At 41.1% G+C, this 16,469-nt stretch overlaps 1 protein-coding gene across 1 annotated transcript in view; it reads left to right on the plus strand.

Moving 5' to 3' along the window:
- The window catches only part of ric1 (RIC1 homolog, RAB6A GEF complex partner 1), a 149,489-nt gene that overhangs the window by 95,812 nt on the left and 37,208 nt on the right, over positions 1-16,469 (plus strand). Inside the window, exons 15-16 of the mRNA XM_067983633.1 lie at positions 8,353-8,442; positions 9,595-9,755. Of these exons, the coding sequence (XP_067839734.1) occupies positions 8,353-8,442; positions 9,595-9,755 (251 nt within the window). The remainder of the gene's footprint in view (positions 1-8,352; positions 8,443-9,594; positions 9,756-16,469) is intronic.

Below are 16,469 nucleotides of genomic sequence, written 5' to 3' on the forward strand. Positions count from 1 at the left end.
GACATTGGAATGGGTTCTGGGGGAGGTGGGACCAGTACAAATTGGACGGTCTGCATCTGGGCAGGACTGGAACCAATGTCCTAGGGGGAGTGTTTGCTAGTGCTGTTGGGGAGGGTTTAAACTAATATGGCAGGGGGTTGGGAACCGATGCAGGAAGTCAGTGGGAAATAAAGTGGTGACAGAAACAAAAGGCAGTAAGGGAGAGTGTACAGAACATGACCGGACAGATGGTCTGAGAAAGTAGGGCAAAGACCAAGGGAAGACTAGATTAAACTGCATTTATTTCAATGCAAGAAGTCTGATGGGCAAGGCAGATGAACTCAGGGCATGGATGGGTACATGGGACTGGGATGTTATAGCTATTACTGAAACATGGCTAAGGGAGGGGCAGGACTGGCAGCTCAATGTTCCAGGGTACAGATGCTATAGGAAAGATAGAGCAGGAGGTAAGAGAGGAGGGGGAGTTGCGTTCTTGATTAGGGAGAACATCACGGCAGTAGTGAGAGGGGATATATCCAAGGGTTCGCGCACTGAGTCTATATGGGTAGAACTGAAAAATAAGAAGGGAGAGATCACTTTGATAGGATTGTACTACAGACCCCCAAATAGTCAACGGGAAATTGAGGAGCAAATATGTAAGGAGATTAGAGACAGCTGCAAGAAAAATAGTGTGGTAATAGTAGGGGACTTTAACTTTCCCAACATTGGCTGGGACAGCCATAGTATTAGGGGCTTGGATGGAGAGAAATTTGTTGAGTGTATTCAGGAGGAATTTCTCATTCAGTATGTGGATGGCCCGACTAGAGAGGGGGCAAAACTTGACCTCCTCTTGGGAAATAAGGAAGGGCAGGTGACAGAAGTGTTAGTGAGGGATCACTTTGGGACCAGTGATCATAATTCCATTAGTTTTAAGATGGCTATGGAGAAGGATAGGTCTGGCCCAAAAGTTAAAATTCTAAATTGGGGAAAGGCCAATTTGATGGTATTAGACAGGAACTTTCAGAAGTTGATTGGGAGAGTCTGTTGGCAGGCAAAGGGACGTCTGGTAAGTGGGAGGCTTTCAAAAGTGTGTTAACCAGGGTTCAGGGTAAGCACATTCCTTATAAAGTGAAGGGCAAGGCTGGTAGAAGTAGGGAACCTTGGATGACTCGGGAGATTGAGGCCCTCTTCAAAAAGAAGAAGGAGGCAATGACATGCATAGGCAGCTGGGATCAAGTGGATCCCTTGAAGAGTATAGAGATTGCCGGAGTCGAGTTAAGAGAGAAATCAGGAGGGCAAAAAGGGGACATGAGATTGCTTTGGCAGATAAGGCAAAGGAGAATCCAAAGAGCTTCTACAAATACATAAAGGGCAAAAGAGTAACTAGGGAGAGAGTAGGGCCTCAAGGATCAACAAGGTCATCTATGTGCGGAACCACAAGAGATGGGTGAGATCCTGAATGAATATTTCACATCGGTATTTACGGTTGAGAAAGGCATGGATGTTAGGGAACTTGGGGAAATAAATAGTGATGTCTTGAGTGTACATATTACAGAGAGGGAGGTGCTGGAAGTCTTAACGCGCATCAAGGTAGATAAATCTCCGGGACCTGATGAAATGTATCCCAGGACGTTATGGGAGGTTAGGGAGGAAATTGCGGGTCCCCTAGCAGAGATATTTGAATCATCCACCGCTACAGGTGAGGTGCCTGAAGATTGGAGGGTAGCAAATGTTGTGCCTTTGTTTAAGAAGGGCGGCAGGGAAAAGCCTGGGAACTACAGACCGGTGAGCCTGACATCTGTAGTGGGTAAGTTGTTAGAGGGTATTCTGAGAGACAGGATCTATAGGCATTTGGAGAGGCAGGGACTAATTAGGAACAGTCAGCATGGTTTTGTGAGAGGAAAATCATGTCTCACGAATTTGATTGAGTTTTTTGAAGGGGTAACCAAGAAGATAGATGAGGGCTGTGCAGTAGATGTGGTCTACATGGACTTCAGCAAAGCCTTTGACAAGGTACCGCATGGTAGGTTGTTACATAAGGTTAAATCTCATGGGATCCAAGGTGAGGTAGCCAATTGGATACAAAATTGGCTTGACAACAGACGACAGAGGGTGGTTGCAGAGGGTTGTTTTTCAAACTGGATGCCTGTGTCCAGCGGTGTGCCTCAGGGATCGGTGCTGGGTCCGCTGTTATTTGTTATTTATATTAATGATTTGGATGAGAATTTAGGAGGCATGGTTAGTAAGTTTGCAGATGACACCAAGATTGGTGGCATTGTGGACAGTGAAGAAGGTTATCTAGAATTGCAACGGGATCTTGATAAATTGGGCCAGTGGGCCGATGAATGGCAGATGGAGTTTAATTTAGATAAATGTGAGGTGATGCATTTTGGTAGATCGAATCGGGCCAGGACCTACTCCGTTAATGGTAGGGCGTTGGGGAGAGTTATAGAACAAAGAGATCTAGGAGTACAGGTTCATAGCTCCTTGAAAGTGGAGTCACAGGTGGATAGGGTGGTGAAGAAGGCATTCGGCATGCTTGGTTTCATTGGTCAGAACATTGAATGCAGGAGTTGGGATGTCTTGTTGAAGTTGTACAGGGCATTGGTGAGGCCACACTTGGAATACTGTGTACAGTTCTGGTCACCCTATTATAGAAAGGATATTATTAAACTAGAAAGAGTGCAGAAAAGATTTACTAGGATGCTACCGGGACTTGATGGTTTGACTTATAGGGAGAGGTTAGACAGACTGGGACTTTTTTCCCTGGAGAGTAGGAGGTTTAGGGGTGATCTTATAGAAGTCTATAAAATAATGAGGGGCATAGATAAGGTAGATAGTCAAAATCTTTTCCCAAAGGTAGGGGAGTCTATAACGAGGGGGCATAGATTTAAGGTGAGAGGGGAGAGATACAAAAGGGTCCAGAGGGGCACTTTTTTCACTCAAAGGGTGGTGAGTGTCTGGAATGAGCTGCCAGAGGCAGTAGTAGAGGCGGGTACAATTTTGTCTTAAAAAGCATTTGGACAGTTAGATGGGTAAGATGGATATAGAGGGATATGGGCCAAGTGCAGGCAATTGGGACTAGCTTAGTGGTATTAACTGGGCGACATGGACATGTTGGGCCGAAGGGCCTGTTTCCATGTTGTAACTTCTATGATAATGCTCGATTCTTATGGGAGCAATACTCTTTCCCTAAAGCCGAAAATGATTATCCCTGCATCTCATTACTGCTACAAGTAATTGCTATGGTGTTCTCTGCAACTTTTTGTGGGTGTTGAGAAGATGTTTTTTTAACTGGGGGATAAGAGAGCAAAGGCTTGGGAGGAGGAGAGAAGAGGTTAAAAGATTTGATTTTTGAAGAAAGAGGACAGAAACACCTATTTGAAGGATGAGCTTTTAATTGGGGGTGGGGGGGTGGGGAAGATGATTTATGTTACTATGGATGGGGGTTAATGAACTGAGGGTGGGATATTTTGGAACTGAGTTTGGGGAGAAGTGTTTGAAATTTTACATATTTTATGACGAATTACTTCTTTTTCCTGCCACGTCAGAAAAGTACTTTGAGATTTATTTTGAGATAGCAGTTTTATATTTTGCTAGCATAAGGTTTCTCAGAATTTAGGTTGGGCGGATCAAGATGTGTATGAAAGATCTTATCTTATTTTTGGCTAGTTTGGGAAGAGCACAGGGATAAGCAAAGTACAGGATATGGTTCAGTGGTTTACTGGCGCATGATTCAAGTGATGTCAGCCTGCATAACTCAAATCTAATGGGTAATAGGTTTATGCTGGTCGCTTCACTGTTCAACAAAACTGCTTTATGTAGTTAATGCTACGCTTTTTGTGGTTTTTGATGCCCTTGTCTAAACTATTATTTACAGAAATCTATTAATAGATCTTAACATCTTTATTAGTAACAAGGTATTGTTGGGACAGCTTCACAGGGTATATTGAAATCTGTTCATGAGGCAGTGCAGTTTTTGCATTCCAACAGTACTTCAGAAGTTTTCTTTTTGAATCTGATATCTTTTTCTGAAGGATATACTGGTTTAAGCTCCTGTGAATTTCAGAGATACAATATCAACCAGCCATTGCCTTTACATGCTTGGATAGATTTAGAATGTAATTATCGTCTTTAGGCAGCTTCAGGAACATTCAATCTGAAATAGTTAACAGTACAATACCGGGGTGTTGGAAAGGTTATCGGGGCCGTTTGTCATGGAGCTGATAAGATTGAAAGAGATGAGGCTTTGGGCTTTTAGTTGTATTGCCAACACTAGAAATAAAACGTGGTTGTAGGTCAGTATGACGCACTGCTTTTAAAAGCACAAGATTGTCTAACTGTACCACCATCACTGCTTTGAGGTTTCTGTTGGAGCTGGTGCCAATTCCCTCTGTTGCCCTGCAAATTTTTATGCTGCAAATCTACAAAAGTATGACTCCTGCATCAGTATGAATAGTGTTTTGCTGGCAGACCAGGTAAGATTACCTTGCTGTCAAGAGATGTAGGAATTCTCAGAATTTCTTGTGTGTGAGGCAATTAAAAAAAAAAAAAAATCCTGTATCGGACCTAAAATAAATCTGCTCATCTGGTAACCTTAGCTTCCTGATGTGTGCTCCACGCGATGTGGTGAGACCAACATCCACATCAACATGCACATTTTGTGAATATGTCCATAAACCCAAGAATATTGGGCTATGATTTTGAATACAAATAAAGTAATCATAGGTTTTAGTCTCAAGTCCAGCCTACTTCGCTGTGTGCTTGGGGTTGATCTGGAAATCTCTTAGGTTATCAGAATGGGGAACCTGATCAATCATTTTTTGCTACATGTTGAGATATCCCGGCCTTTTGGTACTGGGGTACAGATTGAAAATAGGTCTGTCTCAACTTGGCAAATGTGTGGTATCCTTTCCTTCGTTACATTGTGTGGAGATGTCCTGGTTTGTTTAAAAAGAATGTACAGCACAGAAACAGGCCATTCAGCCCAACGGGTCCATGCCAGTGTTTATGCTCCATGTGAGCCTCCTCCCACCATTCTTCATCTAACCCTATCAACATATCCTTCTATTCCCTTCTCTCGTGTTTATCTAGCTTCACCTTGAATGCATCTACGCTAGTCACCTCAACTACTCCTTGTGGTAGCGAATTCCACATTTTTACCACTCTGGGTGAAGAAGTTTTTCCTGAATTCCCATTGGATTTGTTAATGACTATCTTATATTTATGGCCCCTAGTTCTGGTCTCCCCCACAAATGGAAACATCTTCTCTGTCTACCCTTTCGAACCCTTTCATAACGTTAAAGATCTCTATCAGGTCACTGCTCAGCCTTCTCTTTTCTAGAGAAAAGAGCCCCAGCCAATTCAGTCTTTCCTAATAGGTATAATCTCTCATTTGTAGATTCATCATAAATCTTTCATGCACCTTCTCCAATCCCTCTCTCCTTTTTATAGTATGGAGATCAGAACTGTTCGCAGTACTCCATGTGGTCTAAAGAAAGGTTTTGTAAAAGTTTAGCATAACTTTTTTTGCTTTTCAATTCTGTCTCTCTAGAAATGAACCCCAGTGCTTGGTTTGCTTTTTTTTTAATGGTGTTATTAACCTGCATCACTTCTTTTAGTGTTTTATATATCTGTACCCCTAAAGCCCTCTGCTCCTCTACCCTGTTTAGGCTCTTATTATTCCTACCAAAATATACCACCTCACACTTAGCTATATTGAAATTAATTTGCCAATTACACGTGCATTCTGCAAGGTTATTAATGTCTTCCTGTATTTTGCTGCAGTCCTCCTTAGTATTAATTATACCCCCCAATTTGGTGTCATCCGCAAATTTTGAAATTGTACTTATTCTGGAGACAAATCATTTGTATATGGTGAACCGATCCTTGTGGAACACCACTTCCCACCTTTTGCCAGGCTGAGTAACTACCTTTAACCCCTACTCCGTTTTCTGTTTTGTAGCCAGCTTGCTATCCATTCTGCTACTTGTCCCCTGACTCCACATGCTCTGACCTTAGTCACGAGTCTACTATGCGGTACCTTATCGAAGTCCTTTTGAGAATCCAAATATATTACATCTACTGCATTACCCTTGTCTACCCTTTCTGTTAGTTCTTCAAAGAATTCAATAAGTTTGGTCAAGCATGACATTTCCTTTTGAAATCTGTGCTGACAATTCTTTATTTTCGGTTTCTAGATGTTTCTCTATTACACCTAAGAGTATGGATTCCATTATCTTTGCTACCACTGACATTAAGCTAATTGGTCTATAGTTCCCTGGACTTGTTCCATCTCCCTTTTTAAATATAGGAATCCCATTAGCTGTCTGCCAGTCCTCTGACACTATTCCCTTTTCTAATGAATTTTTATATATATGTAATAGTGCCTCTGCCATCTCTTCCCTAGCTTTTAGTATGCCATGATGCAATCCATCCAAACCAGGGGTTTTATTCTTTGAGTATGATTAGTTTATCAATTATCTCCCCCGTTCTATCTTAAATGCTTTTACATCTTTTTTGATTTCTTCTAATGTCATGCCCACCATATTTGTGTCTCTAGAAAATACTGAAGCAAAGAAATTATTTAATATTTCTGCCATTTTGCTGTCATTGCCTGTGAGTTTATCATATGTATCCCTTAGTGACCCTGTCTTTATCCTGATTTCTCTTTTTTGTTATTTGTGTCTGTAGAATACTTTACTATTTTGATATTCCTTGATAATTGAAATTCATGGTTTCTTTTTGCCTTCCTGATTTGTTTTGACTTTTTTCCTAACCTTTTCGTATTCCTTTTTGTCATCCTCGCCTTTGTTATCTATGTACTTAGTGTATGCCTTTTTCTTTAGTTTCAATTTTGTCCTTTATTTCTTTATTCATCCATAGTGTGTCATCACTGGCTAGTTTGTTCTTGCTTTTTAGTGGGACATATTTCTTTTGGACACTCTTGATCACCATTTTAAATGTTTCCCACTGCTGTTCTATTTCTTTGTCAGTAAATTTTTTCAGTTTAGTTTACCTAGTTCCATTCTCATCCCCTCAAAATCAGCATTTTTCCAATTTATTACTTTGGTCTTTGTCTTACTTATGTCCTTAATTTTTATCTTAAACCGTATTATGTTGTGATCGCTATTGCCTAGACATTCCCCTACGCTTACATCTCTTATCTGGTTTATTTCCCATTATTAGATCCAGCAGTGCTTCCTCTCTTGGGCTTTTTACATACTGGGTGAGAAATGAGTCCTGCACATATTGCAAAAATGCCATTCTCTGTACCCCTTTATCTACCTCTTGCCAGTTTATTTTTGTGGTAGTTAAAATCTCCCATGATTATTCTATGCTCTTTACTCCTTTCACATATTTGCCTACATATTTCTTCCTGTACCTCCTTTCCACTATTATGTGGTCTGTAGTATACTCCTATTAGGGTGATCAATCCCTTTTCTTCTATTTCAATCCATATGGATTCTGTTTCTATCCTTCTGTTAGTTATGACCCTTTTTTCTGCTGCCATTATGTTATCCCTAATAAGTACAGCTACTCCATCCTCCCCTTCTTCCTTCCCTATTGTTTCTGGTTAAGTTATAACCTGCAATATTTAGTTGCCAGTCCTGTTCTTTATGTAGCTATAGTTCCTTTTTGTTTGCCTCTTGGGGAGGCAACCAATGGCATGGGCATCTGCTGATTTGTTGCTTTTCCCATTCATTCCTAGTCATTTGTGTCTTCTTTGTTTCTGTGTGTGTTGACCCTGTCCCTACTCCCTTCCCTCCTTTTCCCCAACACCCCCACCCATTGAGTTTTTTTTTAGTTGGAAGTTGTCTCCTTTTATCTGTGATCATGGGACTCCTTTCTTCCTCTTATTTGGCAGCTGCTGTTTTCATTTTCTTTCTATTTCATCCTTTCACTTTCCTGTAACTTATTTTTCTTTTGTCTGTTGAGCTCGCAGTGTTTATTCTTCCAGAATCTTGATAAGTGATACATAATTGATTAGTATTTTGACTGAATTGTTGATGACTGCAAATTGTTAAAAGGGCCTTTGGATTTGTCAATACTGTAATGATTGGCTTTTTGCCATCTGTTAATAGTTTTGAAGAAATAAAACAGTATGAATAAATAGTTTTGAACAAAAAAAGCCTTTTGGTGAGTTTGAAAGCAGCCATGTGACGCACAGCCAAAAGTTAGTAAGTGCCAGTAATTTAACTCAGTTTAAAAACAGAACACAGTAGGATTTCACCTGTGTTTACTTAATTGTGTGAATAAGGAAAAGTAATAATGTAAGAGAATTTGATCTAGAGAGCAGTAATGTTTTGGAAAATGGATTCTTCTGAAATCTGATGGACAGCTCCAATCCATAGCATTTATTTATATTTTTAGGAACAAAATATGGCAGTGACTGGTGGCTTGGCATGGTGGAATGACTTCATTGTTTTAGCCTGTTATAATTTGATTGACCAACAAGAGGAGGTAAGTGAAGAACGTTTGACCAGCATTCCCAGGTTTAAGTTGACTCCCAATTGCGGTAAAACCCCTACTGGAGAATAGGTTGTGTGCCCACCATATTTTTCTGTCCTCAGACCATAAACATATTGCCAGATCAGTGTATGCAGGCTAAAACTATTTGGTTATAGTTATTTACATATAAAATAATATACAGAAGCAAAAAGACGTAGGTATTGCTTTAACATTTTGCTAACGACAACAGAACTAGAATCAGTGCACAAAGATCTTTTTTTCTCTGAGCCATATTAGGAACCAGCATCTCCCTTGGATGAACAGTTAGGATTTCTCTTTCCTAGACCTTCAAAATGAGTTGTTGCATGTGGGTGGCATAGGTTCCTGTTCATCCACAGACCTGTTTGCACTAATGCCAGAGCTAAAGACTATAGGAGGATCCCACAGTCTTGGGGAGTCCAAGGGCCTTTGAAGGTGATGCTGACAATCACTCATGGTCAAAGGCCCAAATGTAGCGACTAGGTAGAATTCTAATGAGCAATTAATCGTGCGTAGTCTGGATCCTGAGCATTCACCAGGGCCCCTGACAGCTGACGACCCAATTTGTACTTAGAACCTTTTTATCCTAATTAATCTCTAAATCAATCAACTTAAGCTGATTCCTGCCTTACATTTTGAAATATAGCAAGCAAGCCACCTCCATTTTGACTTCATTTTTTTTTTTAAATGCATATTAAATAGATATTTCTGTCACTTGCCTGCTATTTGACTGACCAACAAGATGAGGTAAGTGAAGAATGTTCAACAGAGGGGGGGAAAAAATATTCTGAGGATCCCGGGTGATGTAACTTTCGTTTAGTAATCAGAATTACAATGATGTAACAGATTTTAAAAACTGATGAGTAAGCCTCCCATTCTGCATGTTTATACAAAAAAAAATTGCATTGTGAATATTTGCTTATATACAAAGCTTGCAAGTTTTACAAAATGCAGATGGCTGTCTTGATCTCCCAATTTGGCTCTGGGATGAAGAAACTGGGAGTCAGCCATGTTTTTATTATAGCAATCCTTTTTGCAGAAAACATTCTCGTTAGAATTTATGTTGAAATTTCATATTGGGCATGTGTTGCAATTTTTATATCTGTTATTTTCTTTCCAAAACAGCTGAGACTTTATCTCCGGTCATCCAACTTGGACAATGTTTTTGCTCATATTACCAAAGTGCAATCGGAGACTTTATTAATTAACGTCTTCAGGGACATGGTGATATTGTTCAGAGCAGACTGCTCTATCTGCTTATACAGTATTGATCGGAAAGATGATGGGTGAGTAGGCAGATTTGGCCTCCCAAGTTTTTGCTGGTGTTTAATGCTATTCTCCAAAAGGGAGGTAGGTCTTATACAAAGCATGTAGGCTTTGGAAACAGTGGTTTGAGTTTGGGACATACCTCTGTTAGAGCTGCCACACTGTGACATCACCAAATTTGCAGCCACAATATCCAACTTAGGAATGGGCGTTAAAATTTCCCTGCTTTTGAAATGTATTTAATTTACAGCCCAGCACTGCAAATTGGCATAATGTTTAAATAGAAAAGAACAAATTCTAGCTAAACTGTTGTATCAACACATTGTACAGTATAAATTTGATTAGTCAGGAAATTCAATTTTCAGCTCTAATTTCTGTGAAAGATTCTACTCAATCCTCCCTTCTCCTCCCAGAACAGTACCCATTGTTGTCTGTCTTTGGAATAAGCAGGAAACATTTACATTTATTGGTACTGATTGCTGGAACAAACCAAATTTTGAAGAGATGCAGATTGTACTGTACAAGGTGACTTTTTCAAACATGGTGCATTGAAAACACTCGAATTAGATTTTTTTTTGTTATACACTTGGTTTTCCTCACTTACATGTGGGCTGTGGGACTGCTATATGTTGGAATGACTGACAGTGCCTCAACTTGCTAATTTGGGTGTAATCCTTTGTCCTATCACTTCATGGCACTGTTCATGCATCAACATACTGTGTATCATGCCTGTCTGAGTAAGGTACTTCGGTTCCTAAACGATTTATAAATTGTAGGTACAGTGAAACCTGTAAATTCGGGATACCTAAGGGACTTGCATCAGGTGTCCTTATTTTCAAAATGGTCATTGTATGTACACTAAACCGGATGAGCCTAATATCCCAGGATTGGATGCATCTCCTGCAGTGTCCCTTTTTTTACCCCTCACCTGGGATCATGCCTATTTTTGGAGTGCTTTCCATTCATTTTCTGCTCGTTGGGTTTCCCAGTTCATTGACATCCCAGGGTCCTTTTCCATTGAGGGCAGGCTATCCTGATCCTTTGATCTGCTGTGATGGCAGCCTGCACAGGGCCAGGTGACTGCAGGAGTGCCTAGGAGATCCCAGCCAAATTGGGGGGATTGATATCCTGCAGACCCCTGTCCAGAACCCCCTCCCTCTGTGCTGCAGAAGCTAATGTTTGAAGTGCTGAGGGGTGGGTATGGGACTGTTAGCAGCTCATCAGTACCTGACGTACTTGTGGAATGAGATGTGATGTCGCCTGGTACAGTCCCGGTTTTTGTGGAATGGGGAGTTCTTTACCCAGCATTAGGGTTGCCAACTCTAGTATGAGGCATTCCTGGAGGTTTGATCAAGATGTTCTGACCATGTGACATTAGACCACTTGATGCCTAATCACAAGCCCCCAGTGTCTCCCCTTTTCTGCCCCAGCCCATTTAAGTGGTTTGTGGTTAGAGCAGTTACACTGTGACATCACCCCCATCCCCCTGCTCTCTTTTCTCCCCCTCCCCCTCCCCCCCCCCCCCCCCCCCCGTGTTCTCACACTCTCTCACTCGCACACAATTTAAGGTCACTGTTTTGTGTGTTTGACCTGATGAGAGAAATAGCAGGCATTCTTTTCCTGGACTTCTATCAATGTAGCCCTTGGATTATCAGTGGTTATGATTTTCCCTCATCCTTTGTGTGGAACTTTCTCATCTCCACTCCTCTTATCTCCTGATTGTTCAGTTGAGGTTGGATGGACGCCAGTCCTCATTCCAATGGTATATCAATGCAGGACACCACCAGCTTGTTCCTGGATAACTCTTTTGAATAGATCATGCATTTCTAGATATCTATTACATACTGAGATCTTACTGTTCTGTCCATGCACAGACTAGTACTTTGAAGCATAGACTCTACTAGAATCATAGGTTACAGCATGGAAAGAGGCCATTCGGCCCATCGAGTCCACGCAAGAGCAATTCAGCTAGTCGCACTCCCCGCCCTTTCCCCGTAGCCCTGCAAATTTGTTCCTTTCAAGTACTTATCCAGTTCCCTTTTGAAGGCCATGATTGAATCTGCCTCCACCACCCCCTCAGGCAGTGCATTCCAGATCCTAACCACTCGCTGTGTAAAAAAAGTTTTTCCTGATGTCACTTTTGGTTCTTTTGCCAATCACCTTAAATCTATGTCCTTTGGTTCTTGACCCTTCTGCCATTGGGAACAGTTTCTCTCTATCTACTCTGTCTAGAACCTTCATGATTTTGAATACCTCTATCAAATCTCCTCGCAACCGCCTGTTCCGAGGCAACAATCCCAGCATCTCCAGTCTATCCACGTAACTAAAGTCCCTTATCCCTGGAATCATTCTAGTAAATCTCTTCTGCACCCTCCCTAAGGACTTCATATCTTTCCTAAAGTGCGGTGCCCAAAACGGGATACAATACTCCAGCTGTAGCCAAGTGTTTTATAAAGGTTCATCATGACTTCCGTACTTTTGTACTCTATGCCTCTATTTATAAAGCCCACGTTCCCGTATGCTTTTTTAACTGCTTTCTCAACCAGCCCTGCCACCTTCAACGATTTATGTACATATACCCCCAGACCCCTCTGTTCCTGTACCCCTTTTACAATTGTGCCCTCTAGTTTATATTGCCTCTCCTCATTCTTCCTACCAAAATGTATCACTTCACATTTTTCTGCGTTGAGTTTCATCTGCCAGGTTTCCGTCCATGCCACCAGCCTGTCTACATCCTCTTGAAATCTGTCACTATCCTCCTCACTGTTTACTACCCTTCCAAGTTTTGTCATCTGCAAATTTTGAAGTTGTACCCTGTACATCCAAGTCATTAATATATATTAAGAAAAGCAGTGGTCCCAGCATTGACCCCTGGGGAACACCACTGTACACCTCCCTCCAGTCCGAAAAACAACCGTTCACCACTACTGTTTCCTGTCCTTTAGCCATGTTGCTACTGCCTCCTTTATTCCATGGGCAGCAATCTTGATAAGCCTACTATGCAGCACTTTATCAAACGCCTTTTGAAAGTCCATATGCACCACATCGACATTGCCCTCATCTACCCTCTGTTACCTCATCAAAAAACTCTTATCAGGTTAGTTAAACACGATTTGCCTTCAATAAATCCGTGCTGGCTTTCCCTAATTAATCCACATTCATCCAAGTGACTGTTAATTCTGTCCCGGATTATTGTTTCTATAAGTTTCCCCACCACTGAGGTTAAACTGACTGGCCGATAGTTGCTGGGTTTATCCTTGCACCCTTTTTTGAACAAGGGTGTAACATTTGCAATTCTCCAGTCCTTTGGCACCACGTATCTACGGATGTTTGGAAGATTATGGCCAGTACCTCCACAATATCCACCCTTACTTCCCTCAGCAACCTAGGATGCATCCCATCCAGACTGGATGACTTATCTACTTTAAAGTACAGCTAACCTTTCAAGTACCTCTTTTTTTCAATTTTTAGCCCATCCAGTATCTCAACTATATCTTCCTTTACAGAGACTGTGGCAGCATCTTCTCTCTTGGTAAAGACAGATGCAAAGTACTCATTTAGTACCTCAGCCATCCCCTCTGCTTCCATGAGTAGATCTCCTTTATGGTCCCTAATAGGCCCCATCCCTCCTTTTACTACCCATTTACTGTTTACATGCTGTAAAAGACTTTTGGATTCCCTTTTATGTTGGCCGCCAGTCTATTCTCATACTCTCTCTCTGCCCGTCTTATTTCCTTTTTCACTTCTCTGAACTTTCTATATTCAACCTGGTTCTCACTTGTGTTATCAACCTGACATCTGCCACATGCCCCTTTTCTCCATTTCATCTTACTCACTATCTCTTTTGTCATCCAGGGAGCTCTGGCTTTAGTTGCTCTACCTTTCTGCCTCATGGGAATGTGCCTCGACTGTACCCGAGCCATCTCCTCCTTAAAGGCTGCCCACTGTTCACTTACAGTTTTGCCTGCCAATCCTTGATTCCAATTTACAAGGGCCAGATCTGTTCTCATCCCATTGAAATTGGCCCTCGGCCAATTAAGTATTTTTACTTTAGAGTGGTCCATGTCCTTTTCTATACCTTATGATACTATGATCGCTGCTCTCTAAGTGCTCCCCCACTGACACTTGCTCCACTTGGCCCACCTCATTCCCTAGAATCAAGTCCAGCAATGCCTCCTTTCTCGTTGAGCCGAAAAGGTACTGGTTAAGAAATTAAACTGCTATTTAAATGTGCGCTTCTTAGATAGATAGAAAACTTTTAAATAAAGCTGGAGTATCACTTTATTTGGTTAATTTCCTGTTGGCAATGTATAGTTTGATATAGTTTGAGTATCTGAGCCTACAGTGATCAGAGTTTAGCTGGATTTTTGGCTTGCTTCCATGTTTACAAAATACTGTGCTTTTGAAGTACAAGATCTATACCGAAGTTTATAGCAATTGCATTTCTAAAACGCTACAAAATATTGCTTTAAAGACTGTAATGTATATTTTTTTCCCTAAAATGGACTGAACCTCCATAAATTAGATCTTGGATCTATTTTGTACCTTGTATATTTCCTATATTACACAACTTTTCAGCAGGGCCTCTTCACTAACTGTAGTCCCAACTCTGATATTTCGTGGGTTCAAGCCCAACTCCAGAGACTTGAGTACAAACTCTAAACTGACACTTCATTGCAGTACTGAGAGTGTGCTGCACTGTTGGAGGTGCCCTGTTTTGGATGAGACATTAAACTATCAGGTGGATGTAAAAGATCCCATGGCACTATTTGAAGAAAAGTAGGGGAGATCCCCCCGGTGTCCTGGCCAATATTTATCCCTCAACCAACATACAAACAGATTATCTGGTTATTTATCTCGTTGCTGTTGTGGGACCTTGCTGTGTGCAAATTGGCTGCCGCTTTTCCTACATTACAAAAGTGACTACACTTCAAAGTCCTTCATTGGCTGTAAAGCGCTATGGGACGTCCTGAGACCGTAAAAGGCACTATATAAATGCAAGTCTTTTTTCCTTTTATTGGGAAGGAATACAAAAAGCTATTGAGCTATTTCACTAACTTACTACATTTTTGTTCACGTCAACTAAAATGTGAGATTCCTAGAATTCCGAATGTTTGATTAATGGAACCTGTTTCTAGAAACAGATGTAAGATTCAATTGTTTTGTGATATCAATGGACAATTAAGTATTAAAAGAAATGTGGAATACGATAACCGACACTTAAATAAATGCGATTTTGCTGTACTTTATTTCCACTGTCATTATAGATAGCCCTCAAAAAAAGTATGTATAAAAGCAGTACTTGACCATGTATATCAGAGCAAATGATTGCCTTAAATGCAAACTTTGACCAATGAAAGAAGCTTGCTACATTTTTAATTTCTTTAATCAAGGGGGACTGGGTGGTGTAGAGGGTTACACAGTGACTTCTAAAACCTAGGTTCAAATCCAGTTTGGGCTGTGGGATGAATCTCTGCTTTGATGCCTAGATTCATATTGCTCCAATAAGCTTATATCAGCAACACAAAACTAGCCCTAATTCAGCATATTTGGTGCTAAATTGGCAATTTCACTCACCGCACAAAACGAGCATTATGAAAAATGTCAATGGTGCAGTAGGGAATGCTCTTCTGAGGTTGGGGTTAAGGCACATGATTCAACAAAATAGAGGAAGCTTTATCTGACCTAGGGTAGATAAAGGGGAACTAGTGGATGTCGTATATTTGGATTTTCAAAAGGCATTTGATAAGGTGCCACACATAAGGTTGTTACACAAGATAAGGGCTCATGAGGTTGGATGTAATATATTAGTGTGGAAAGAGGATTGGTTACTGGTCAGAAAACAGAGTAGGAATAAATGGGTCATTTTCAAGTTGGCAGGCTGTAACTGGTGGGGTTCCACAAGGATCAGTGCTTGGGTCTCAGCTATTTACAATCTATATTAATAACTTAGATGAGGGGACCGAGTGTAGTGTATCCAAGTTTGCTGACTATACAAAGCTAGGTGGGAAAGTAAGCTGTGAGGAGGACACAGAGTCTGCAAAGGGATATAGACAGGTTAAGTGAGTGGGCAAGAAGGTGGCAGATAGAGTATAATGTGGGGAAATGAGAGATTATTCACTTTAGTAGGAAGAATAGCAGAACAGAATATTTTTTAAATGGTGAGAAACTATTAAATGTTGGTGCTCAGAGATTTGGGTGTCCTTGTACACGATGCACAGAAAGTTAACATGTAGGTACATCAAGCAATTAGGAAGGAAAATAGTATGCTGGCCTTTATGTCAAGGAGGTTGGAATACAAGAGTAAGGAGGTCTTGCTGCAATTGTACAGGGCTTTGGTGAGACTACACCTGGAGCACTGTGTACAGTTTTGGTCTCCTTACCTCAGGAAGGATATACATGCCTTAGAGACGGTGCAACGAAGGTTTACTGGATTGATTCCTGGGATGGGAGGGTTGTCCTATGAGGAGAGATCATAGAATAGTTACTGAGTGACATAAAGCAATGCATCTTAAGAAGGAGGCCATTTGGTCAGTCAAGTCCGTGCCAGCTCTCTGCAAGAGCAATCCAGCTAGTCCTACTCCCCCGCCCCATCCTTGTAGCCCTGCAAATTTTTTCCCTTAAAGTACTTATCCAATTTCCTTCTGAAAGCCACGATTGAGTCAGCCTCCACCACCCTCTCAGGTAGTGCGTTCCAGATCACAACCACTCGCTGTATAAAAGTTTTTTCTCAT

This window comes from Heptranchias perlo, chromosome 4 (genome assembly GCF_035084215.1).
Source record: "Heptranchias perlo isolate sHepPer1 chromosome 4, sHepPer1.hap1, whole genome shotgun sequence".
NCBI lineage: Eukaryota > Metazoa > Chordata > Chondrichthyes > Hexanchiformes > Hexanchidae > Heptranchias > Heptranchias perlo.